We start from the raw sequence: 26,155 nt of genomic DNA on the forward strand, positions 1-26,155 counted from the left end.
GTGTGTGTGTGTGTGTGTGTGTGTGGTATAAAACATACAGATCACATCAGAGCCGTATGCTGAAGTGTTCCAGGTGCGTGTGAAGAAATGATGAGATGTCTGGGGGTGAGGGGAGGAGGGGGAGATGGGCCACACCGTTGGACACAGGGGGTCACCAGACTTCCCTTAATAACAGAAAGAGGAAAGAGGGAGGGCGGTGGGCCTGAGCACGTCGCGGGCCGCCTGCTGGGACCTGCGTCCTGCCCCATACGCGCTCACCCCTCCACTCCTCCTGCAGGAGGGGGTTCACAAAGCCCGACTCACTGTCTTGCCGACGGTTGGTGGGGAGCCTCTGTCACGCCCTGTCCCTCGAGGGAGCCCGTCGGTCGCTGCCAGATTGAGTGCTGCTGCTGCCGGTTAGGACCTCGCGTGCATGCACCTCGAAGCTGGGGTTAGGAGGGGAAAGAACCAGAGTTTTTATTCTGGGAGTTTATTTTCCTCTTCCCAAACCTTTAATCGACGTTAAAAATAGTGCACGTGGGGCTTCCCTGGTGGCGCAGTGGTTAAGAATCCGCCTGCTAATGCGGGGGACGTGGGTTCGAGCCCTGGTCCAGGAAGATCCCACATTCCGCGGAGCAGCTAAGCCCGGGCGCCACACCTAATGAGGCACGCACACCTAGAGCCCGTGCTCCGCAACAAGAGAAGCCACCGCAATGAGAAGCACGCGCGCCGCAACGAAAAGTAGCCCCTGATCGCTGCAACTAGAGAAAGCCTTCATGCAGCAATGAAGACCCAACACAGCCCAAAATAAATTAGTTAAACTAATTAATTACTTAATTTAAAAAAATAGTGCACATGACACAGTGCTTCCTGGAGAGCAGGAGCGGGGTCCCCGGAGGGGCGCATGGGCCGGGGTTTCCTCTCAGCAGCCCGCGCTGGGGGCATCCCGGAGTCTGCTGGCCACCTGCCATTCAGGCGTGGCCCCAGAAGCCAGGGCACCGTCCCCAGTACAGTGAAGGGTCCCAGGCCCAGGTCTGGCCGAGCCATATGGGGAAGGCAGTCTGCCCCATGCCAGGATCCTGCCCGAGGACTCAGAGGAGGGTGGGTGGGGGTGTGGGTTTTTACCCCACGTGACCTGTGGAAATGATGGGGGGTGGGTCCGGCAGCCTCCCCTGCACAGAAAAGCGTGGGCTCAGGGCCGAGGCTAGATGCTGGACATTCGTGCAGGCTGGTTCCCCACCCATGGCCTTGCTCCCTCTGCCTTGGATGGATGGCCATCACTGAGGTGTGCAGTAGATTTCAGGACGCGAGATCAACATACAAAAGTCAACTGTATTTCTGTGCATTAGCCATGAACGCTGAAACTGAAATTTAACATGGCAGTGTGGTGCCATTCCTACCAGCCCAGCCTTGCTGCTGGTTTTCCTTATCCTTTGGGCATTTGCACTCTTCATGGAGCAGGTTTTTCCATGCAGGAGCCACTATTTTTGTTCAGGGGTAAGTTGGGGTTTTTCAGGTGCCTCCTTCCTTATTCTCTTTCCTAACCCTATGCAAGCACCTCTGGCCGCCATCATCTCCTGGGATGCCGGAGGGCTGCCACCCAGGCTCTTGGGCCCAAGGGTAATGCCTCCTAGAGGGAGACTGCACTCTAGTTCTCTGGCGTGGCCTGAGGTGTGGGTGGCGTGCTTGGTGGAAGGCGGCGGGGGGGGGGGGGGGAGGAGGTGAAGGGGAGAGGTGGGAGGACTGTCGTTGCTCCTTGGAGCTTGGTAAGGAGGGTGGGCCTAGGGCTTGGCAAGCGCCACTTATGGCAGGTTTAGAAATTTCCAAATAAATCTGTTTATTAGTGGTAAGCAAAAACAAACAACAGTGTGGTATTAATGGAGGGAGAGACACAGATCTGAACAGAGACCCCAGAAACTGTCCCACATCAGCAACTTGATTTTCGGCAGAGGTGTAAAAGTAATTCAGTGGAGAGTCTTTTCAACAAACGGTGCTGCAGTAATAAGACATACACAGGGAAAAAGTGTGTCGATTCCTTGGGCTCTTCTATGTTGACCATCATGCCATCTGTAAATATAGACAGTTGTATTCCTTTCCAATCCGAGTGCCTTCGATTGCACTTTCTTGCTTTCTTGCCCTGGCTGGAACATCTAGTGCTGTGTTGAATAGCAGTGGTGAGGGTGGATCTCCTCACCTTGTTCCCAATCTGTTGGGAGGGGGCAGTTTTACATGTCACGTACCAAGTTGAGGAAGCTCTCCTCTGTTACTAGTTTTCTGAGAATGTATATCATGAATGAGTTTTGGATTTTGTCACACGCTTTTTCTGCATCAGTTGATATGATCATGTGATATTTCTTCTTTAGCCTGTTGACATGACGGGTTTATTAGATTGATTCTTGAATACTGAACCAGGCTTGCGTCTGTGGAATAAACTCTACTTGGTCATGGTGTATAATTTTTTTTATACGTTGCTGAGTAGGATTTTTGCGTTTATATTTATGAGAGATTTTGGTCTATATTTTTCTTTTCCTTTCATTCTTTTTCCTTTCGTACTATTTTTGTCTGGTTTTGGTAACAAGGTAACACTGGCCTCATAGAGCAAACTGGGAAAGGGTTCCTTTGCTTCCATTTTCTGGAAGAGCTTATATAAAATTGGTGTTAATTCTTCTTTAAGTGTTTAATAGAATTCTAGCGAAACCACCTGGGCTTGGACATAAGGTTCTGGAGTCAGGCCTGCCGTCGCTTTAGTGACAGCCAGGCCCTGCGATGGCCGTCTCTGGAGGGGCTGGCGGGCCGGCTGCACCAAGGCCTTCAGCAGCACTTTGCTTCCTCTTGCTTGTGGCCGACGGCAGACCCTGCTCCCCTGGGGCTGGGGCTCCCCCCATACTCACACGCACACTCACGATTTCCACCCGCCAGATGCTTCCAAGCAGGGCCTGACCCGCTGGCGGGACCACGTGTGAGGGAAGGGGTTTGTGCGGGAGCTCTGGGGGCTGCGAGCAGATGTCGGCATCCAGGCGGGTGTTCCAAACCCCCTGCAGCATTTCCTGTGATTTCACCAGTGGTTGGTTCTCAGGAGGTGGCATGCCCGGGAACGCTGGGCATGCTGGTCAGCCAGACGTCCCGGCTAATAATGTCTGCGTCGGACATATTTATTCTTTGCTGAATGACTCAGAATGATCCCTATGACCTTGGGGTGCTGGTTTTGAGAGCTTGTTCTTACTTCCTCGGGGGAGGGTTTGGGGGCGATTTCATGCTTCTAGAACACCAGCTCGGCAGAGTTCTACTCTGCCCCCCACACCCCCAGCCATCCTGGCTTCTCTTCTGCGTCACGTGGGCCTTTGTGCCCCCTCCCCGGGATGTGGCTGCCTGCTCCCTTTGCCTGGACCACCTCTCTCCCAAATATCCACGGCTGTGCCCTCACCTCTGGGTCTCAGGTGTCACTGTCCTGACGCTGTTTCCTTGACCTCCGTCCTCCTCCAGCCATTTTAAATTACAAAACGTAAGTCAACCGACTCTCTGTTGTCCCTAATTTTCCTCCTTAGTGTTACAGCCTTTCAAGGCAGTCTAACTATGGCAGGGGGTCTTAGTTCAGGCTGCTATCACAAAATGCCATAGGCTGGGTGGCTTATAAGTAACACATTTATTTCTCATGGTTCTGGAGGCTGGAAGTCCAAGATCAAGGCCCTGGCAGTTTTGGTGTCTGGTGGGTTCTCTTCCCGGTTCTCCTTGCTGTGTCCTCACATGGTGGAGGGGTGAGGAGCTCTCTTTAGTGACAGCCAGTGCCCTCTCTTATGAAGGCACTGATCCCCTTCATGGGGCCCCCATCCTCATGATCTAATTACCTCCCAAAGGCCCCACCTCCTAGTGCCATCACGGGGTGGGCGGTAGGGTTATGATACATGAGTTCTGGGGGCACTGGAACATGGTTTGTGGTAGCAGGCGTTCCCCACAGTAAGCTTAGCACTTAGAAGAATATCTCATGTGAAGATGTTGCTTAACAAATGTACGTGGAATGCATCCAGGTCTGTCATGTACCCACTCTTCCTGACCGGGAGCTGCTGGGCCAAGTTGCCTGGGGTTCGAGGGCCTCTGTGGCCCCTCAGGGTAGACCCAGTGCTGCTGCCGGGGTCACGCAGCAGGCCACACCGTCCCACTCCACCAGCTGGACTCTGGCCACAAAGGCCCTCGGGGCTGGACCAAGCGCCTTTTCTCCTGGGGTCCCTACAGGGAGCCCCAGGGTGCACTGAGTGGCCCTGTGCGTGCTGCTCTCTGACACAGGCCCGGGACAGACAACCAGGGGGCAGCACAGCCCAGCAGCACCTTCTGGGGGTGAGCTCCACCTGCTTCCGTGGGAGGCCTTGCGGGGACAGAGTGTATCCTGCAGGCGGGTCCCTGGGCAGAGAAGGGCCTGGGAAGGAGCTGGATCCCGGCCCATTTCACACCCTTTACCTCGTCTGCACGGTGCAGGCAACAGGGCGGCTGGGAGCGTGAGACGGGCAGTGGGCACGAAGCTCCCTCTGGGCTGCATGTCCCCGCGTGCGGTGTCCCACCCTCACCCTGCCCCAGGCCAGCTCTGCCCCTCCTGCTCTCTCCTTTGTCCAGTCTCCCACGGTGGCCCATTAGAGCCACCAGAACAGTACGTGAAGAAACCAGATTGGGGGTTCTTGGGTTGCAGGGCTGCCACAGGAAATGCACTGGGAAATCAGCACGCAGATCCTCTGTGACTCGGAAGACCTCAAGTGGAGTCCATTCCACGAAACTGGCTTGTGGCTTCGAATCTTGAAACCGTTTGTGTTAGCATTTCTGAGTCTCGGTTTCCTTATCTGTAAAGTGAGGATGCTGACGCCAGCGTCCCGGGGCTTAAACGGGGTCACAGAGGTGAGACTGTGGTGGTGGGCCAGCCCCGCCCTGCCCTCCACTCTCCTCCCCCACCCAGCTCTGGCCCCTGCCTCGTGCCTGCCCCTGTCCCTAGCAGCACTCCTGAGCGAGCCTCTGTGTGCGGACCAGCCTTGGGTGCTGGGGAAGTGGCCAAGAGGAAAAGCACAGAAAGATGCAGGCTTGGCTCTGGGACCTTGGGAGATCCTTATCGGGCTGGGAAGCTGGGACACCCACACGCAAAGTGGGAAGCCCACACCCGCCAGCCAGCGCACGCCAGGGGACAGCGTGTCCTCACGCCAGGGTGCCAGAGCAGCCCCCCGAAACCAGCCCCGCCTCCAGAGCCTGCTGCAGGCCTTGGGCGGGTTCAGCAGGCTCCGGCTGCGGGAGTGTGGTTTTCCTCGGACTATAAAAATCGATTTGCAGTTGTGTCTTAGGGGAAGGACACCTTCATTCATTTACTCCATGAGCCTTTATTGAGCACCTGCTTTTTGCTGGGTGATGTCAGCGCCTGCGGTGGGCAGACCCGGCCTTAAGCTTGTGGAGCTCACAGTTTGCGGCGGTGGAGCTCTAGGGGGTGTTCAGCGGGTGAGGCAGAGAAGGCTTCCCCGAAGCTGAGGGTTGACAGGCGCTCGGAAGTGAGCGCGCCAGTCAGGGGAAGCGCATGCGCAGACGCCCTGGGAGGAGACAGCAGGCCAGGTTCCCCGGCTGCAGGGGGTGGAGATGGGGGGTGGGGACCGAGCCTGTGGTCGGCAGACACGTCCGTGTTAACTGTACCGCGTGGTTTTCCTGCCTCCCCTGTGGGGACCTGCCAGGGAGCCCGGGCCACTGCGCCGTGAGAAGAGCCACAGGCAGACCCCTGGGCGGGGGCTCAGCGTCTGCCACTCGGCGGCCGAGCCGTGGGCCGGGAAGTGCCGGGAGCCCTGGGCTGGGCCTTCCCCTGGCCCGGAGGCCCCTGCACCTCCCCCTCCCCCGCCCGGGGCCTCGCGGCAGCCGCCGCCCACTCGGCGTGGGGGGGAGGGGTGGTCCTCGCCCCCCAACCCCCGTGCAGGGCCGACCCCGCCCACCGCCTGACCCCGCCCCGCCAGGAGTCCCGCCCACACGTCCAGCCGCGCGCTTGCGTCACCGCCCAGCCGGCTGGATCTGGTTCCAGCCGAGCCTAGCCGGCCTGACATGCGCAGTGCGCGGGTGCTGCGGCGGCTGGGAGGTGCCGCGGTCCCGGGCACACCTGGCGGCCTGGGACGCGGAGGTCAGTGCGCCGGGCCGGGAGCGGGCCGTGGGGGCTGGGGGGCGCGGGGGTCCGTCCTGCAGGGCGGGGCGGGGGCTCGGCGGCGCCCTGGAGACCCGAAACCGGGGGGGGGGGGCGGGGAGGAGGAGGAGGGGCCCGTCCCGCCTAGTCCCGCTCCCAGACGAGTGGGTCCGGAGCGCCCCGCCCTCCGGGCCCGGGGTCCTGAACCGCGGACAGGCTGCGTGGGGCCGGGGCTCTGAGACGCGACTCGACGCGACGCGCCTCCCTCTTCCCGGGCGAGGCCTCGGGTGCCCGCCGACCGTGGGCTGCTTCTTGCGTCCCGGGACCCACGCCAGTCTCCTGGGCTCTGCCGGCCCCACCTTCTCTCTGTAGGAGCGGGGAGTGGTCTGGACCACGTCGCTGCCGCCTCCCCCAGGCTGGGCTGTCATCACCGTTGGCGACCCGCCTTCGGGGCCTTTGTAGCCGTAGGCCTTAGCCCTGCAAGGTCCACCGCCACAGAGCGCATTGAGTGTCAGGGCTTGGGGGCGGAACCCACCAGGGCATCTACCATTTTGCTTGTGAAATTACCTGGGTATGCATAACTCTTTACTTGGCAATGTGAGTGTTTAGTTTTTTAATTCATTGTTAACACTCAGGAATTTTTATGAAGTGTGGGGGGAAGAAGCCCATCAGTAGTTTCCTAGTGTGATGAAACGATGTTGGAAATCACACTTAACAGCGGATGGAGGTGACATCGTGAGGTACTACGTGCACGTTTAACGAAGCCTTTGGATTTTCCCGTTTCCTTCTTTTGGAACCACTAACATGTTTTGTTTTGTTTTGTTGCCTGAAGAGCCTGCAGCCTGGTGCCTGCGGGGCTGGAGGGCAGCTGGGCCCCTGTAAGGCCCGCGGTCGAGGTGGGTTAGGACGCGGCCCCAAACGGGTGTATCCGCTCTGTGCCCGGTCGTGCACTTTTCTCTCCCGAGGACGCAAGGCGCAGAAGCCGCTGGGGAAGAGGACAGTCCAGAGTCTGCTGGGTTGACACGGGGTGAAAACGTAATTGAAAATCTTGAGCAAAAGTGGGATTGTTTTTGCTTTGAGGGAAGCAGTGTCGGACGCTGTGGGAAGCCTAGCGCCCCAGGCCCACCTCGAGTATGGGGGAGAGAGAGGTCTTTGTGGTCTTGTGGTATGTTTTTCATACGTTCAGAATCTGATTTTCATTAAAATGGCAAGATCAGTACCGTCAAATTAGGAACGACTGTCCGCGAATCTTTCAGAAGTTGTTGGAAGTTATGCCCTCTGTGTGTTAAACGTTACATCTAGACTCGCAGTTCATACGCTTGCTGTTCCATTCAGCTCTGGCCACGCTGGCTGTCCATCTCCCGGAACTGCATTTCCAGGTTAAACACAAAATGCAGTCTGAACTCCTGGTCAGTCACACGTTTCCAAAGATAAAGGAAAGCAGCTTCTTGTAGGGAGGAGGTGGGCGTGGCGGGGCCTGCAGAGCGGGGGCAGCTTCTCTGAATACGTGGAGCAGACCCTGCGTGACCTTTGCCTTCCGATACCGGGACAGTCCACATTAGGCTGTTGACCGTGCAGAGCACAGCTGGGCCCCAAGCCTGTGTTGGCCTTTCAGCAGCGAAAGCGATGGGGAGGGTTGTAAATCATTCTCCTGCCTAGAACCAAGGAGGGCCCACGGGCCGGTCCTACGCGTGGACATCAGAGCTCCTGCAGAGACCAGCCAGCCAGGGCCTGTTTGCTCCCTGGATATGGGCGAGATCAACCCAAAAGCTTAGCCGAGATTCTGGGAAGCGGTGAGAGCGGGCGGCCCTTGGGATCTGGGGGCCAGGAAGGCCTGTGCCCCCTCTGCAGCTGGGAGGGGGTGTGGGGTCCTGGCCCTGGGCCACTGTCCTGGGCCTGCTGGTGGGAGACCTTGGGGCTGTGAATGAAGGTCTCCATTGGGCAGTGGGGGGTGGGGGGGGGCGGCGGGTGGCAGCCTCTTCCTGTTCTCAGGAGGCCTTAAAGACTGGGTGTGTAGGAGCCAGGTTCCTGTTAAAAGTCAGCCAACGAAAGCCAGCCCCCATAAATGCCTGGTAAGAAGAATCGCTGGACCCCCTCAGCCCACCCCCACCCCGGGGCTCATCGGGGAAGCAGGGTAGCTGCTCTGGAAATGGAAATGCTGCCAGAGGAGTAGATCGTGTGGCCCTCTTAGCAGCTTCGTTCCTGGTGGCCTGGAGCTCTCCCTGATGGAATGTGCTGCCTCTTCTCTGTCCTCCTGCCCCCTGTGCCGCGTGGTCTGAGGTCTCCGTGCCGCGCCTCAGCAGCACTGAGCACGAGGGCCTGCCCCCGCCCCCAGCCTGTGGGTGCCCCTGTTACACCTGAGCCGGGTGCTTCTTCCCCTGCCCCCGCAGACCTGCGTCCCCCGAGGCCCCAGGCCTGGGCTTGTCGACACGGCGCCTGGTGGGGGAGGTGCTGGGTGCACCAGGTTCCCGCGTCCAGGCCCTGGGCCTCGTGTGCCGGTGCTGACCTGCCCGTGCACCTGCTGGCTTTGGCTCTCCTTTGACCACGTGTCCCTGCGGGCTCTCCCCCCGGCTCCTCCCTACACCGCAGCCTCTGAAGGGAGCCGAGGGATCTCCCCCGTCCCAGCTCTCCCCCGAAGCTGTAGCCTGGCTTTGCTCCATTGTCCACCCAAAGGCAGGAACGGATGGACAGCCTGTGAAAAGGTAAAATGAGTAAGTATCTCAGGATTCTCTGCTTCCAGAAACGAATCTGATCTCTGTAAACACAGTTCCTATCTCAGGGCAGTTAAACCACGCCTCCTGCTGTCCACAGGCCAGAGGGGGTCCTGCCCCCCCCCCCCTCGCATCTTGCAGGTGTCGGCCTTGCGGAGAGGCTGTCCTTGCTGGCCGGGACCCCAGTCCAGAGGAGATGAGAAGTTGATCACAGCACGGCCTTGGGAGAGCCAGGAGTCCTGCCATCATCCAGGCTGAAGCTCTGGGGGACCTTGAGAGAGTTTTATGAGGCTGGTCATCTACTCCCTGGCTTCGGCACCCTGATCTGTGTTTCATGTGTCTTCTGGCTTTTCAAGTGCACGTTGGCACGTAACAAACGTTTATTTTAATCCTTGGGTTACAAGAGAAGCAGAATGAAAGTTAAGCCTTCTGGTCGCCGATGCCCCCGGCCCGCTGAGCGTGCAGCCGTGCTCAGAGATTTTGTTCTGATGATGGTCTCTGACAAGGGCCAGTGTTTCCAGCCCAGATGGGGGGCAGGTCCTGCTGGCAGCCAAGGCCACGGGGTTTGAAAAGGTTGATGCAGAAGACCTTCCCTAGAGCCCTGGCCTGTCTGCGAGGGGCCACCGTCCCTCGGTGGCACAGCCCCCCGCTTGGGCCATGGCCGTGGCCGTGGCGACCCCCCACCCCTCGAAACCCTCACCTCTTCCTGTGTAACCCAGGAGCTGGGCTCCCGCGGGATCCGCGTGTGTCTCTGGCCAAGAGGGTCTGGCGGTTTCGTCATATCGTCCAAGGCCCACGTGGAAGGGGAGCCGGCGGTGATGGGCTGGGGAAGGGACCGCCTTCCTCCCAGGTGCCGTGTGGTGGTAGAGCCCAGGGCTGCGGGCAGGGCGGCGCTGGGCAGGGTTCTTGTGAGGGCTCCGTCTCACTGATTCTGGGACCCAGTGGAGTTGAGCGTTTCCTTGTGCTGTGCGTGTTGACAGCAGATGACAGTGGCCCTGGGGGGTGGGGGGCGGGGCCAGGCTTCATGTACTGTACGGGGACCTCTCACAGTGTCACCTCACGCGGATCTGCCCTGGGTGCGGTAATGAAGCGCGGAGGCTGTATTTTGTGATCTGGTATCTGTTTCAGCGTGGGCCCCTGTGCTTGTGTATCCTGGTTCACACATTTGAAAACGTCTGGTCTCTGCAGCATCTGGATGGAGGAGCTGTGCCCTGCTCTGAACGGCCGCTCAGCCCGGGGCAGCCGCCGTCCCTGTCCTCCAGGAGCTCACTTACCTCCGGCCGTGCGCTCCTTGAGGCCAGAGCCCGTGTCTGCCTCAGCACCGGCACCGGCAGCGGCAGTGGCAGCTCTGCAGGGCACCGGGCCCGCCACCCACGGCCCACAGCGCTCGCAGCGTCCCTACTTCCCCAGCCCAGCCGCTCACGGGGTTGATCAGAGCAGCCTCCTGCGTCGTGTGCACGCTTTTTGAAGTTGTTTGGAATTGGGTTGTTTTTTTTGGCCGAGCTGCAAGGCTTGTGGGATCTCAGTCCCCTGACCGGGGATTGAACCTGGGCCGCAGCAATGAAAGCCCAGAATCCTAACCGCTAGGCCACCAGGGAACTCCCTGGAATTGTTCTAGTTTTAATCAGAGTACTGCAAATAGAATGAAGAGGGTACATATCACTGTTTCTATTTCTCAATTAGCAGAGGAAACTCAGCATCACTCACAGGTTGGGGGAATGAGCGTTTAAAGAATTTAACAATTTGTAACTGAAATCTTAGTGTCTCCTGTGTGTTTCTGCTCTTGTTCTGCAGGGAAGCTGGGGCGGGGAGGAGGGGCGGGGGAAGGCTCATGGTGTCTGTGTTGCCTTCAAGTTGCGTCTAGTTATTTCAAAACACAGTTTTATTAAAATATTGTAGGAAACACTCTCTCTTTTGTTCTTCATCATTTTCAGGAAAGGAAAAAGGAATTGATTGGCTACCATGAGTTTTCCTTTTGACTTTTAATAATTGCAGTAATGCTTCTGATTAAGGTTTAGTTTTCAAGCTGAAGCAGTGTCTCCAAGGAGCTGCAGGCGGGGACTGGGCGTCCTGCCCACGGATGCCTGGCTTCAGAAGTGGAAGGAAGAGGGGGCTGTGTGGCCTGGGGAGGCGCCAAGTCTGGGACCAGCTTCCTCTTAGGTGCCCTCCCTTCCACCCCTGCGCTCCCATCGCTTCAAGGTTCAGCCGGCTCCATGGGACTTCCGGGAGAGAAGCCGGTGCTCCTGGCCTCGGCGGTGTTTGGACAGAGACCTGTGGTTAGGGATCACTCTGCGGGGGGTGCCTGGCGGGACCTGCTCTCTGACCACCTCTGGAGAGTCGCCGTGCCCTTGGGGACGCTGTCCGGCCTGTGGACAGACAGCTGAGCCGAGTGATGGGACCGCCTGTGCTGCCCGGGCCCCTGCCCCCGCCACCTCAGGGTCACGTTGACCGTAAACCCAGCCCTCACGCTGGGGTCAGGTCACGCCTTACAGCTCGTCCCCGGTTCAGGCTCCTGTTTCGTTGGCAGGATTTTTAACGCACGCCTTTCTAGTCCCCTAATTCTGTGGTTGGTGGGCTTCGCCTGGACGGAGTGGGTGGCTTAGGGGCCCCACCCCGGCCTCCGCTGTCAGCAGGCTGGCCGATGACCCTGTCCCCGTGTGTCAGTGGTCAGCAAGGAGCAGCCCCCCCGACCCCCGACCCCGGCCTGGAAGTTCCCCCCGGGGGGTGGTCCCTGCAGTGCTGGCTCCAGCGGAGCCCAGGCTCCTCATCAAAGCACCTGCGCGGCCACCGCTGCCCAATGGCACTTGCGGGGTGATGGAAGGGAAGCTGGACCCCGACGCTGAGCTTGCTGCTCGTTGAAGTAGGAGGCTTCTGAGGAACACGTGGGTGACGGGCACTGCCCTCTCCCCACCGGGTTGGCCCCTCTGAGCCCACGCCCCTGGGGCTCCCCCAGCTCTGCTGGCGTCAGGATCACTCCCCTGAGAGCTTCTAGAGAGATCCCGCTGTCAGTCATCCTCTTCCCTCTCCCCCCCATGCCCCCCAGCTGAGCAGGACCTGGCTCGGGGCCTGAGCTCGGAGGCGGAGAGAACGGCCCCTGCGCGGAGCCCCGGCAGCACGGGGCTCAGAATTGCCCGGCTCCACGCGCTCCTGCTCCTCCTGAGCTGGTGGAGGACCAGAGGGTCTGCAGGCAGGAGACCCCCGCCCGGGCTACGCTGTCCCCCGCAGCTGTGTGGTGTAACCCGTGAGCATGAGGCAGCAGGGGCCCCCCAAACACGGCCCGTCTCAGGTCACCCCAGCTGACCCTTCCTTCCTTGGCTCCTCCCCAGACCCGTGACCCCCAGCGTGGAGAGCCAGACCCCCCCCACCCCTTCCTGTGCGTTGGGGCCTCCGGGCGAATCCAGTTCAGAGCCCTGGGCGGGAGCTGACTAGAGGGTCCGAGCCAGGCCAGTGGGAGCCCACGCGGGAGGTCGGGGAGGTCGTGGTGGTCTAGGCGCTCTGCCCAGAGTGGGGCCTGAGAGGCCCTGGGGGGAACCACACTGGGACAGAGGGGTCCCCAGGACTGCCCGTCTCCAAATGCACACACAACTCGAGAAAGCCTCACCTGAAAGCCTGACACATGGTCGGGGTGCAGGGGGACCCCAGAGAAGGAGAACCGACCCATCTAGCAGATGGGCCCCTCTGTGCCCTCCCGGGTCTGTGCTGGGCCTGCCCCACCCTCCCGGGTCAGCCTCGGTTCATAGATGAAGACTTTGCTCCTTGAGACTGGAGGGAAGGAAAAAGGTGGCTGGAAGAGAGGCCCGTCTGTAACCTGGGACGCTCTCACAAGGCAGTGGGGATGGGGGGCCTCTTGTGCCCGGTCGATGGAGCGTTGCAGGACGCCTGCCCTGTCAGTGTCTCCTGATGGCCCCGTGCCCGCAGGCCAGGAACCGAGGCCCTGGTGCTACTCCCTGAGTCTTGGCCCCAACCCCCCACCCCTGTAGTGTCACCGGCAGGGGCAGGGCAGGCCTGTCCCCATCACGGAAGTGGCTGGGGAGGTGCGAGGCAAGGGGTCCTCCCGTGGTGGCAGCGGTCCCACGGTGACCGTCCTTCCAGAGTGTCCCGTTTTTATCTGCATTCCTGGCCAGTCCTCAACGAAGGAACCGGGGACTGAAGTCCCGTCTGTGGTGCCAGCGGTCGGTGCCAGCCTCGCTTCAAGGGGTCCAGGGGTCACGGAGGGAGAGGGGGTCCCCCTGCACATTCTGTTGCTGCTTCCAGTGCCTTGAAGTTGCAGGGCCCCCTGGGCTCCCCGGGGTCCTCCTGTGGGGGCAGGGTCGTGGGTTTCCACTTCCTGGTTCTGGCTGGAGTGTGACCGGTGACACCGCCTGTCTCGGGGTCAGGGCAGGGCCGGTGGCCAGAGCACGAGGCCCGCCAGGGGTCCAGACGCCCTGCTTGTGGACAAGGGCTGATGGGCCTCCTGGCCTGAAGGACCCGAGCCTGTCCTTCTTCAAATCAGAGGATTCTCTGCCTGAACTGAGCCTGTGGAAACCTTTCCAAACCAAGGTCATGCCGTTTCTGCTCAGTCTCTTGCCCAGAGTCACGGGGCTGGATGTTTCCTTCGTGTAGTTGTGTTTTCTCTGTGTCGCTGTTCCCGTAAGAAGTCAGCACGTTTCCTTTTATTTTGTTGTTTATTTAGTGCATTTCCTGGATGTACTCAGTGCCTACGTTGCCCAGAAGCCGGTAAGGATTTAAGTGCTAAATGCATCTCTGATCACCCATGTGCTACGTTACTTAATACGGTGCACGCAGACATTCATGCATGGACGCAATTCGTGCCTGGACCTCCAGGGCCCTCCAGGCTCCTCCAGGCTCCACCACGGTCCTCCATGGCCCTCCAGGGCCTTCCGCGGACCTCCGGGGTCTTTCGGGGCCCTCCAGGGCGGCCATGGCTGATCAGCTTGGGTGCACATCCTGCCAGAGGTCTGCCACACAGGTTGACTTGTTTTTGTGCCCTTTGAAACATAACCCTAAAGAGCTCTAACTGGAGAGGGGGATACGCTGCTGAGATTTAAGTTTTCACCTCGCTTCGTGCGAGGGCCTGTGTTTTGTGTGGAGCGGCAGCGTGGTGTGGTGCTTCCGAGGAGACCCCAGCGGTCAGCTCCCCGTGGTCGTGCGAAGTTGGGGAGACCGGGTCTGTGTTCCAGCACTGACCCTGCTGCCCCCAGGCCTTCCCCAGGAGTGGGCCTGGCCTGCAGCGAGTCCCAGGGTGGCCACGGTCCGCAGGGCTTTCTGGGGGTGAGGCTTCTCCTTCCCCTGAAACTTGGTCCCCAGAAGGGCCCTCCCAGGCTGCGGTTGTTGACTCCTGCGTTCCTTCCAGATGGTCTTGGTGTTTTCGTGGGCTGTCCCCCCGCCAGCAGTACCAGCGGGAGGGGCAGGGGCCCCCAGGCCTGAGTGAGTTTAGGAAAAGGACGCAGGTCCCACAGGGGGACCGTCCCTGGGGCTTGGGCAGGTGTGCAGGGCCCAGGGGGTCAGAGGTGCTGGCTTCCTCACGCGGTCCACACCAGGGTTTGGCCTGGTAGCCTATGTTGTTTAATTGGAATCGCCAGCATTTAAAGTTTAGGAGATTCACCTGCAAACATGCATTTCCAGCTTCTCTTGAGAGTGCAGTTAGCTCAGCATTTGCCCCGGGCCCCCCGCTCCCCTGGCTGCCGCGCCCCTGTGTCCTGCCTGGCCCCCGGCCCCCGGGCCCCATGGCTCCGAACAGCTCCGCTCGGGGGCCACGGAGTGTGGGCTCCCACCGCTGCCACGTCAGGGGCGCCACCGGCCAAAGCGAGAGTGATTGAAAGAAGCTCTTTTTGTAGTTTCCAGAGTCCATGCCTAATACAAGACCTAGGTCGTTAACGCTGGACGTTCCAGCAGCCCCAGGAGAGGCGGTTGGACCCTTCAGGTGCCCCCCTCCATGGGATTGCCGGGGTCCACGTCCCCTCCCTCCCAGGCCCACGCTAGAGCCCTGGCCATGTCCCCCTCCAGCCTCCTTCCTGTGCCCTTCCGTGGGGACAGTGGCACCTTGGGCCATCACTGGGCCCGCAGAGCACCCAAGAGCCCTCAGGGAGCGGGACCTGGCTCCCGTCTCCTGTGTAACCGGGCTCCTCCAGCCTCGGGGAAGCAGCCAGCACCCCATAGGGTCAGAGGGGGTTGGGCGGCAGGGGCCCGGACCTGGATTTGGAGGACACCACCGTGTCCTAGTGACAGCAGGAGCCATGGTGGGGGGCTGGGGGCGTCCACCCTGGGGGCAGATGCCTCTGACCCTTCCATTCCCTTCCCAGACCTGCCCAACCTGCTGGCCTCCCTCGGGGGTCAGTGTTGGCCAATCCCCAGCCCTGACCCTTCCCCGGGACTTAGGGCCTGGTGGCCGGTGCGATGCCCCCCTGCGTGGCTCAGAGGGGCAGGGCTGGCCTGCCGCTTTTAGTGCCAGCTTCTCTGTGAGCCAGGGGGTGTGTCTCCTAGACCCCAGCGCACCCCACTTCGGATTTGTGACAACGTGGAAGGGCCTGGAGGGTGTAGTAGTGCTGGAATAAGTCAGACAGTGTTTTTTCACTCATGTGGAATCTAAAACACAAGCGGGCAAACCGAAGATACAGAGGTCAGGGTGGTGGCTACCAGAGAGGAGGGACGGGGGAGGGCGGGGCAAGTTAGAGGCTCAACCCCAGGGTGACAGATGGAAACTAAAGGTTTGGTCGTGAGCACGCTGTTGTGTCCGCAGAAGTAGAAATTTACATAACGTTATGAGCCAGTGTTACTCCAGTGAAGAATACCCTATTTTAAAAATCTGATTTTATTCCCTGTCAGCGGAAGTCTGTGACTGGCGTTGGTGTTTTAGGCATGGTTGTGATTTTTAAAGCAAACACACACCCCTCGGGCAGCTGTGTGGTCAGAGCCCCTGCTGCCCCGTCCTCCAGGCTGTTCCAGCCTCCTGCCTGTCCCCCTCACCGTCCCCCTGCCTCTCCCCCTCCCTCTCCCTCTCCCCCTCTCTCCCCCTCTCTCCCCCTCCCTGTCCCCCTGCCTCTCCCCCCTCACCATCCCCCTGCCTCTCCCCCCTCACTGTCCCCCTGCCTCTCCCCCCTCACTGTCCCCCTGCCTCTCCCCCTCCTCTCCCTCTCCCTCTCCCCCCCTCACCGTCCCCCTGCCTCTCCCCCCCCCCTCCCCCCTCACCGTCCCCCTGCCTCTCCCCCTCCCTCTCCCTCTCCCCCCCTCACCGTCTCCCTGCCTCTCCCCCCTCCCTCTCCCTCTCCCCCCTCACCGTCCCCCTGCCTCTCCCCCTCCCTCTCCCCCCTCACCGTCCCCCTGCCTCTCCCCCTCCCTCTCCCTCTCCCCCCTCACCGTCTCCCTGCCTCTCCCCCTCCCTCTCCCTCTCCCCCCTCACCGTCCCCCTGCCTCTCCCCCCTCCCTCTCCCTCTCCCCCTCACCGTCCCCCTGCCTCTCCCCCTCCCTCTCCCTCTCCCCCCTCACCGTCCCCCTGCCTCTCCCCCTCCCTCTCCCTCTCCCTCTCCCCCCTCACCGTCCCCCTGCCTCTCCCCCCCCTCTCCCCCCTCACCGTCCCCTGCCTCTCCCCCTCCCTCTCCCTCTCCCCCTCCCTCTCCCTCTCCCCCTCTCTCCCCCCTCTCTCCCCCCTCACTGTCCCCCTGCCTCTCCCCCTCCCTCTCCCTCTCCCTCTCCCCCCCTCACCGTCCCCCCTGCCTCTCCCCCCCCTCTCCCCCCTCACCGTCCCCCTGCCTCTCCCCCTCCCTCTCCCTCTCCCCCCTCACCGTCCCCCTGCCTCTCCCCCTCCCTCTCCCTCTCCCCCCTCACCGTCCCCCTGCCTCTCCCCCTCCCTCTCCCCCCTCACCGTCCCCCTGCCTCTCCCCCTCCCTCTCCCTCTCCCCCCTCACCGTCCCCCTGCCTCTCCCCCCTCCCTCTCCCCCCTCACCGTCTCCCTGCCTCTCCCCCTCCCTCTCCCTCTCCCCCCTCACCGTCCCCCTGCCTTTCCCCCCTCCCTCTCCCTCTCCCCCTCACCGTCCCCCTGCCTCTCCCCCTCCCTCTCCCTCTCCCTCTCCCTCTCCCCCTCCCTCTCCCTCTCCCCCCTCACCGTCCCCCTGCCTCTCCCCCTCCCTCTTCCTCTCCCCCTCACCGTCCCCCTGCCTCTCCCCGCTCCCTCTCCCCCTCCCTCTCCCCCTGCCTCTCCCCCTCCCTCTCCCTCTCCCCCCTCCCCCTCACTGTCGCCCCCCCCCGCCTCTCCGCCCGACTACAGTGCAGTGTGGGTCAGGTCTGCATGGAGCACTCGTGCAAGGCGGCAGGTCGCCACTCTCCCCAAGAAAGGAGCCCTGAGCCCCATCCGGAGGCACCTCCTGGGCAGGTGGGCTGTGTGTCCCGTGTCAGGGCTGCCAGGAGTCACCCAGTACAGCCCTGAAGCTCCATGGCAGGTAAATCCCAGACGGTTTAAGGAGAAGGAGGAGCTGGGGAAAGCAGCTCTTTTGTTTTAGAAGATTCCGGAAGGAGCGGGAGTGGAGTGGGAACACAGAGGTTGTCAGGGATTGGCATTTATGACGGCCTGCCTGCCGGGGCATGAGAGGGGGTCCCGCTGTGCCTTGCTCTCCGGGATGGGGGCCGTGGACGCTGGGTGTGCGGGGCCGGCACCAGGGCCTCCCTGGAAGTGCTGGGGCCGTGGCCGGGTCCCCAGGGCTCCCGGCCTGCCTCACAGTGAACTCGCTGGGTCCGGCCTCCGGGGAGCTCAGGAGACCTTGGACTCTGCTCTTGTTTGGTTTGCGGGGTGGGGGTGGGGGATCGCATCACAGGTCCCAGTGCCTCCTTCCTGCTCAGCCCCAGAGAGACTCTCCCAGGCACCTCCTGCCGCCCCTGGAGCCTGGGGGGGGGGTCCTCGGCGGGCGCGTGCAGCACCCGCCCCACCCCGCAGGACTTCCCCCGGGATCCCGGGACGAGGGGCCCAGCGTGGGCCACGGGGTCCAGGGAGCCGCGGTGGCACCTGCTCCCGAAGCCCTGATGGCGGTCCCCTTGCTTCCAGGGAGCCGCGTCCCCGGAGGAGCAGAGGGTCCTGGAGAGGAAGCTGAAGAAGGAGCGGAAGAAAGAGGCCCGGAGGCGGCTGCAGGAAGCGGGCATCTCCGTGGCCCAGAGCCCGGCAGCCAGGCGCTCGGGGGCCGCGCTGGCCTTGGACTACCTGTGCAGGTGCGCGGCCCCGGAGGGATGCAGGCAGACGGACGCAGGCTGGGGGCTCGGGGCCCCCGGGGGGCGGCTGTGTCTGTGGGGCCAGGGGAGCTGCCTGCTCCCCGCCTGGGCGTCTGGCACCTGGAAGCGCAGCTTCAACCGTCGCGGTCAGGGTGACAGGTCAGTAGTTGCGGGCACTTGGGCAAGGCTACCTCTAAGCCTCCATCTCAGATCAACAAAATGCAGGTAAAGAGTCTCACTCACCTGCCCCTCATAGTGTTGTGACAACCTGACAAAATGATGGCCTTGGAGCCACCATGAAAGACTCACGGGCCATGTGCTGAAGATGGCATCTCACCGCCACTGTCAACCTTGTCACCCCACCTACATCACCACCCCCACCGATGTCACCACCGTCACCATTCACGTCACCACCACCACCAACCACGTCACCCCCCCCACATCACCATCCACGTCACCACCCCACCGTCATTGCCACCATCAGCATTGTTGCTGTCACCACCATCGCTATTGTCACACGTCGCACACACCCCACATCTCCCTCTAGGAACCTGTGTTCTTTCGTGGAATCCTTGAGATCCAGCCAAGGGTTGGGGTTGGTGGCTTGGAGCTGGTTCAGGAATAGAGTTTCTGGGGGCCCTGCAGAGGATTCTGGAAGGGCATAGGGGCCTGAGGACGTGTGTGAACCCAGCGATAGGCCGGGAGGGGCACCGTGGAGACAGAGGGGCATTTCAGAGCCCCGTCTTCCGGGAAGGAGGAGCTGCCCGGCCGCCCTGGCTCTGTATGAAGCGGAATCTTCCAGATTCCGGGACCAGGCTAAGCACCGATGAGTCAGCTGCACAGGCAGCCCAGGGTTCGGGCCTCCCCCTCCTCCTTGCCCCCGTCCCCCTCCCGCTCCCCCCTCCCGCTCCCCCTGCTGTCTCTGAAGCCCGCGAGGCTGTGGCAGAGCATCAGACGCTACCCCGCGTCTCTCCCAAGCCTGGGGCCCCGCTGGGCCCGGGCAGGGCTCCCACCTGCTGGATGGACTGGGGCTTGCCATTCCCCCAGCCCCAGCCGGAGCCTGCTCTGGCACAAAGGGGGGCACAGGCCGTAACCGGGACGGGTGCCCTGGGGAGCCTCGGGCCTTGTGCTGGGCCTGCCGGAGCCCCCGGGAGCAGCCCTCCTTCGGCTCTGCTGGGATCTCCGAGCGCGCCGTCCCTTCCTCGTGGGGGCCTGCTCCCGTTAAGATCTGCCCGCCTCCCTGTAGGAAACACGCCTTCGATTCAGTGCCTCCCTCCCCGCCCAGGGAAGTCCGGTTGCCTTCCTCGCCCTGCAGGGGCCACCGTTGGCTGGCCGGCGGGGGCCACGTGGAGCCCAGTGGGAGGGGAGGCCCAGCCTGCACACCGGCAGAGGGAGCTGCCCGGCAGCCTCCCCTGACCCTGGGCCTGGCCCTGGGCTGTGTTCAGGGGGTGGGGGGTACGGGGGTGGCCAGCAGGCCCCTCGTTGACACCTGGTCCCGTCCCGGCACCTTCCACCTGCAGCTGAGGTGCTATTTTCCATGGTGGACACGGCCGTACAAAGCAGCCAAGAGAGGCACCTGCAGGCTCCGCTGTCACTCGGGGGAGTGCTCTGAAGACGGTGGTCCTGGGGAGGGGGCAGCGGACCCACTCAGCAGCTCAGACGGCCCCGCCCAGCGCTCCCCAGGGGACCAGAAGCTGTGGGGTGCTGTGGCTTCAGAGCAGCTGTCACATCTGGGTCCTGCACCGCAGGCAGCGCCTGTACTTGCCTCTCACCCATCTGGGTCGTAGGAACATCCTTCGTCCCTGACCTCACGGTGCCGATAGCCGCGTGCTCATGGGAGCCGCTCGCGGTGCAGCACCCCCTTGAGAGGGTCGGGCTCGGCCCTCAGCCCCCGGGGCCTGCGCTCCCTCCCTGCTGACCTCTGACCTCTCACTTCCTTCCCCTGCTCACCAAAATCACGCAGATGCTCCATCTGTGGGTCCCTGCCTTCTGGGGAGGCATTTCTGGGAGGGGCTGGGGGCCCCCGTGGTCACTCGGTCGTCATTCACGTGGTCCTGGTGTGTCTGGGAGCCTCCTCTGTCCGTTGTGGATTTCCGTGGGGCCGCACACCCCCCAGGCCTCCAGCCGGGTGCCCTTTGCTCCCCGTGGGCCCGGGCAGCCCATCTGAAGCCAGTCCGATGCTCCAGACACCCGAGCCGCTTCTGGGGCCCGGCGGACCACAGGGTTGAGCTGACCTTGGTCAGAGCCCTGGGGTCAGGGAGGAGGGAGTGCTTCGGGCCGATACCCAGCTCCTCCGCGTCACCAATGCAGCAGTGAGGGAGCCAAGCCTGAGGTGGTCCTTCCCTCCCAAACCCTCTGGCAGCTCAGGAGGGACCTTGAGACCCTGGGAGGAGCGAGGTCTTCCAGGGCAGATGAGTTGGCCAGGGCGCGATGTGGGTGGAACGACACAGTAACCGAACTGGGGCCAGTGCGGAGGTGTTCTTTATTGTAAAGACTGCTTGACTGTAGCGAGAGCGAGAGCCCTCTGGAGACTGCAGAGGAGCAGATGTGAGGGGCCGGGCCGAGCCCAGGGAGCTTAGGGGCACACGGGCAGCAGGGAGGTCATGGGAGCCGCGCCAGCAGACTTGTGGGAAGCGGTGCGCTGCAGAACCACGGGGGGCCCTGGGGACGTGGGCACCAGAGAGGGCTGCTTGCCCGTGCTGGGAAGGAAGCCCCCTCCTCCCCACCCCGTGTGTCCGGCATCTTCTGTGTAACTTTGTTCCATCTGGGAAGGAAACATCTTGAAGGGCTCATCTCCACTTGCGCAGGCAGAGGATGAGGGGTGGGTTTGGAGCCGAGAGACAGTTGCGTCATTACTGGCATCAGGGAGAGGTCCCACGGGCGGCGGTGGCCCACACAGACCGCCCCCTCCCCGTCGGGCCAGCAGAGGAGCCTGAGAAGACGGCCAGGGGCCGCTGACTCCCCAGCCTGGTGGCCGTTCCTCTCTCCCTTTCTCCCTCCCCTCCCTCGAGTCGCCCACCTCCCTCCCTTCCCCCTCCTCCGGGTGCAGAAGGCCGAGCCGGGCCCCGTCGTGGGCACACACGTCACCCCTGCCTCGCCGCTACGCGCTGGAGCCGGGACTCGAGGCACAGGCGGGGTGTTGGTCCCCCAGGGGGGCAGGAGCTGTGGCCAGGTCCGGCTCGGTGGTGCCGCGTGAAGTGCCCGTGGTCCCCGGGCAGACGTGGGGCGGGGCCTGGGCGGCTGTGCCATCACGTGACACGGCACGTGGGAAACGCCACAGGCGTGACGCGTCCCGAGAGAATGAACCGGCTGGGCGGTTAGGGAGGCCGACCCTCCCGCCGTCCTGCAGCCCCGGTGCCCGCACTCTGCCCCCTCCACGGCCGTCAGCGCCCGGGTCCCAGACACAAAGACCTCTGGCCGTCTCGGGGCCTCCGTCCCAGCGTTCGGGTCTCCCCTGGGCACTGGCTCCCGACATGGCCTGCTTCCTCCTCCTCGGGCCCCTTCAGCCTGGGCTCCACGGGACCAGCCGCGCTTTGCCGCAGCGTCCTCGTCACCTGGGGGCCCGGTGCGTCCGAGGCCCTTGGGTGGCGACGTGCAGGCTGGGCCAGTGGGACCCCTGCGTGGCCCTCGGCGTCAGGGCTCCTGGCTCCTCCCTGACGCCCAGCTCACGGCGTGAAGGCCGTGCCTGCTCCAGTCGGCAGTCCTGCCGTCCTGCACAGTAAACGTTTCTGGAAGAAGGACTGAGTTTGTGAAATTCAGAGTGTTCTCGTTAGAATCGTGAAACGATGGACGTGCAGAGCTGAAAGAAAGTGGCCTTGTGTCCCCCAGTCCTGCCGTCCTGGCCGAGGGCCCCCGGCAGGCGTGCGGAGGTGACGGTCCTCCTGGCGCAGACCCCTGAGAGCCCCCTCGCGCCCTTGCGCTGGGAGGGTCGTCTGCAGATGTCCCGCCCCCCCCAGCCAAGGAAAGGCCCCCCAGGCCAGTGGGTGCAGGCCTTCCGGCTCCTGTGCAGGACCTGAGATGTCGTGTCCTTGCCTCCCCAGCTGGGCCCAGCAGCACAAGAACTGGAGGTTTCAGAAGACGAGGCAGACCTGGCTGCTGCTGCATATGTATGACCGTGACCAGGTGGGCGCACACTCGGGGGGGGGTCCGTGCACACTCGGGGGGGTCCGTGCACACTCGGGGTGGGGGAGGAGGTCCGTGCACACTCGGGGCGGGGGGGGAGGTCCGTGCACACTCGGGGTGGAAGGGGTGAGGTCCGTGCACACTCGGGGGGGGGTGAGGTCCGTGCACACTCGGGGTGGGGGGAGGTCCGTGCACACTCGGGGTGGAAGGGGGGAGGTCCGTGCACACTCGGGGGGGAGGTCCGTGCACACTCAGGGGGGTCCGTGCACACTCGGGGTGGGAGGGGTGAGGTCCGTGCACACTCGGGGGGGTGAGGTCCGTGCACACTCAGGAGGGGTGGGGTCCGTGCACACTCGGGGGGGTCCGTGCACACTCGGGGTGGGGGGTGAGGTCCGTGCACACTCGGGGTGGGGGGAGGTCCGTGCACACTCGGGGTGGAAGGGGTGAGGTCCGTGCACACTCGGGGGGTCCGTGCACACTTGGGGTGGGAGGGGTGAGGTCCGTGCACACTCGGGGGGGTGAGGTCCGTGCACACTCGGGAGGGGTGAGGTCCGTGCACACTCGGGGGGTCCGTGCACACTCGGGGGGGTCCGTGCACACTCGGGGTGAGATCCGTGCACACTCGCGGGGGGTGAGGTCCATGCACACTCGGGGGGGGTGAGGTCTGTGCACATTGGGGAGGATGGGGTCAGATCTCCCAGTGATGGGTGGAAAGGACCGGCTGGCAGGGCCTGGTCGGACCACACTGGCCCGAGGTCTCCAAGCCCCTCTGTACTCGGCCTCCCCTCCAGCGGGGGGTGTGGGAAGGATAGCCCCCTCGATCCCCGCCCCCCTTCCCTGGCCAAGAAGCTCCTTCCTGAGGCCTGTTCTTCCCGTGGCCTGGCCGGGTTATGATTACGAAGAAACCGTGGAGCTCGTGGAGGCCCTGTGGGAGCACCCCATCCAGCCCTTCGTTTTCCAGAGGTGAAACCCGGGCTCAGGGGGAGGGACCCGCTCGGTGCTGGGGAGTCAGAACCCCTGCCGGCTGTGCCCAGCGGCCGGACTCATCTGTGGCGCTCCAGGCTCCCAGCTGCAGGAGGCAGCTGCCGTTCAGGAGGCCAGCGTCCGTGTGCTTGGAAGTTCCGCCCTCCGCCTGTGGATCCTCGTGGGGTGTGGCTATAAGGCCGGGGCTGGGTGATGCCATCACCCCCAGACGCTCCAGTGTGCGCCTGCTGCACGTCAGGGCGTCCGACAGGACACTGACCCAGCCTGAGTCAGGGCGCCACGTCACGTGGTCACTACTAACTCCACGTGCTCGGTGGCATCCTTGGGTGGGGCCTGTCGAGAACCGCACTCACCCGGCGTCTGCCCCTCTGTCTGGTCCGGTCTGGCACGTCCCTTATCTTACTGACCCTCGTGACCCTGATGTGCTTGCAAGGGCAGTTGTGTGGCAGGGCGTGGCCAGCGTGGTTGGTTAGATCCCCACCCGGACTCAGGGGGAAATGTATGTGTTCGTCCTCGTAGCTGGCCCGTGGTGGCTTGGTGTCGATGTTGATCACATGACGCGGGTGGTGGCTGTCGGGTTTGTTCCTACAAAGTTACTGATTCTTTTCAGTCACAGGCACGTGTCTTTGGGGGCTGCCCCATCTCTCGTCACTCTCATTAGCCCTCGCTGACCCTGTCTGGGGCTTTTCTGTTTCCTTCATCCCGTCTCCGATAAGGAAGAGCTTTGCTGCCCCCCGCTCCAGTGGACTGTGACTTCCCATATCAGCGTGGACTCTCCTGTTTTATTCAGTAGGTTGTAATCCATTTATCTGGGGCCGTCGTCACCATCTGTGACGATTGTGTAGCTTTCATTACGATTGTTAAGTGGCTCCACCAGCGGGGAAGTTGAGGCGGACTCTGCCCTGCGTGCACTTGATGGGGGGTGGGGGACCCTCCGTGGAGGAGGCACCTGTGAGCTGAGTTCTGAAATCAGGCCGTGGCTGTTGGGCGGGTGGGGGACAGCGGGGTGCAAAGCCTGGGCCGGGCCAAGCCAGCGACGCTGCAGGAATCAGAGCCCCAGGCTGGGGGGTGCTGCCCGCTCCTCCTTGCCCAGGACCACCCTGCACTCCTGCATAGCCCCACGCCCACTCCCCACTGGGCCAACTCAGGGCACCTGCCCCTCCTCCCTGTGGCCCTCAGGTTTTGAAGTCAGTGTGAGTCACTAGCTGCTTTTGAAGTGGACTTCCAGTCGCCCCTGTTTTTAGCCCCATCTTTACTCTCACTTCCAGAAGTGCCCACACAGCCAGTTCTGGAGTCCCGGGCTTGGGGGCGGGGATGGTCTGCAGCATGATTTGCGTTTCTCAGCTTAAGCTTCACCTTCATCAGATCTGCTGAGTCACCATCATTCATCTCCAGACCCAAAACGTTGTCACTCTTATCTTTTCCTCTATTTTCTTTGTTCTAAGAGATTTATCTCTTTATTATTTTTATTATTATTATTTTTAATAAATCTATATTTTTTTATTTTTGGCTGCATTGGGTCTTTGTTGCTGCATACGGGCTTTCTCTAGTAGCGGCGAATGGGGGCTACTCTTCGTTGCGGTGCGAGGGCTTCTCATTGCAGTGGCTTCTCTTGTTGTGGAGCACAGGCTCTAGGCGCGCGGGGTTCAGTAGTTGTGGCACACGGGCTCAGGAGTTGTGGCACACGGGCTCTAGAGCGCAGGCTCAGTAGTTGTGGTGCACGGGCTTATTTGCTCCACGGCATGTGGGATCTTCCCGGACCAGGGCTCTAACCCATGTCCCCTGCATTGGCAGGCGGATTCTTAACCACTGCGCCTTAACCAGGGAAGCCCGATTTATCTGTTTAAAAACGTATCTGCTTACTGTGGATTTAGTGGCATTTCAGGAGGGCGTGAAAACTGACGTCTGCCAGCCTCTGGAACGCAAGCCGGAGTCTCGGGGGGAAAGAACGGGAGCCAGCAGAGGACAGTGGGCTGGCCGCCCTTTCCACCTCCCCCAGCCCGTCGTCCTGGAGCAACTCCTCGGGGCCCGGCCCAAGGGTGCTGAGGGCTGGACGGTCCCCTCGCAGGCCCGGGGCCCGCACGGACATCCTGCGTGGACATCCTGCGTCTCCACGCGCCACCCGCCCAGCCCTGACGACTGTTCTCTGCCCCGTCCAGGTCCCCGACGAGCACTTCTCCACCCTGCTGGCCTACCTGGAGGGGCTCAGGGGCCGGGCCCGCGAGCTGACGGTGCAGAAGGCGGAGGTGCTGATGCGGGAGCTGGACGAAGCGGGTGCCGGCGCCGACGCCCCGCTGCCGGGGAGGACCCAGCGCGTCCGGCAGGTGCTGCAGCTGCTCTCCTAGCAGGCGGCTCAGGGGTGGGGGGGGTGGGGTCCCTGGTCCTCCTGGCTCCTGACCCTGGGAGGGACCACTTCTCTCTCCTGATTCCTTGGCCAGAAATTGTTTATAGGGGATGACAGTTTTAACCCCTTCACAGCAGAACGCAGTCACTCTGAAATAAGCTGGCCTCCCAGTGGCCCTCAGGCCCCCAAGGAAGTTGTTTATTGAGGGAAATGCCTGTTTTTGTCCCAGGGGTGTCTTAGAGGTCACCAGAGCTGGCCCTCCCCGCCAGGTGTGATCCATCCGTGTGGGGGCTTGGGCCCCCCCCCCCATGGGTCTGGCGGTCCCTCGGTGCCGGCCGCCTGGCCACCTGCCTGCGTTCACCTAGGGGCCTGGGCTGTGGCTCATCCACCTCGCCTCCCTCAGACAGGACACGGCTCCTCTGGCCACTTACAGGGAAAACCTGGGTGTATTTCCAATAAAAACTGGCCTCTGGAGGCCGTGGCTCTTGTCGTGTGACTCATTCCCTGCCTGTGGGGCGTGGGCTCCGTGGCCTCCCGGGACGGCGTCCAGGCGAGCCCCTCGTGTAGTCTTCTGGCTGCAGGCTGACTCCTGCTCTTCAGGCCGTGTTTCCAGGTGTCGGCAGGGGCCACGCGCTGCCCTCCCGCACCTGCCCAGCCGGGAAGCACCTGCTCTGTCCCCCGTCCCCGGAGGAG

The 26,155-nt window shown here is 62.5% G+C and overlaps 1 protein-coding gene across 5 annotated transcripts in view; it reads left to right on the forward strand.

Moving 5' to 3' along the window:
• The window catches only part of C13H7orf50 (chromosome 13 C7orf50 homolog), a 98,749-nt gene extending 72,812 nt beyond the window's left edge, over positions 1 to 25,937 (forward strand). For 4 of the 5 annotated variants that reach the window (XM_061208021.1, XM_061208022.1, XM_061208020.1 and 1 more), the window contains 3 exons: positions 17,852 to 18,012; positions 22,053 to 22,134; positions 25,278 to 25,937. In XM_061208021.1, the coding sequence (XP_061064004.1) occupies positions 17,852 to 18,012; positions 22,053 to 22,134; positions 25,278 to 25,463 (429 nt within the window). In that variant the 3' untranslated portion in view covers positions 25,464 to 25,937. The remainder of the gene's footprint in view (positions 1 to 17,851; positions 18,013 to 22,052; positions 22,135 to 25,277) is intronic. The other variant, XM_061208023.1, reaches the window with a different exon arrangement.
• Positions 25,938 to 26,155: the final 218 nt, after the last annotated feature.

This window comes from Eubalaena glacialis, chromosome 13 (genome assembly GCF_028564815.1).
Source record: "Eubalaena glacialis isolate mEubGla1 chromosome 13, mEubGla1.1.hap2.+ XY, whole genome shotgun sequence".
Taxonomy (NCBI): Eukaryota; Metazoa; Chordata; class Mammalia; order Artiodactyla; family Balaenidae; genus Eubalaena; species Eubalaena glacialis.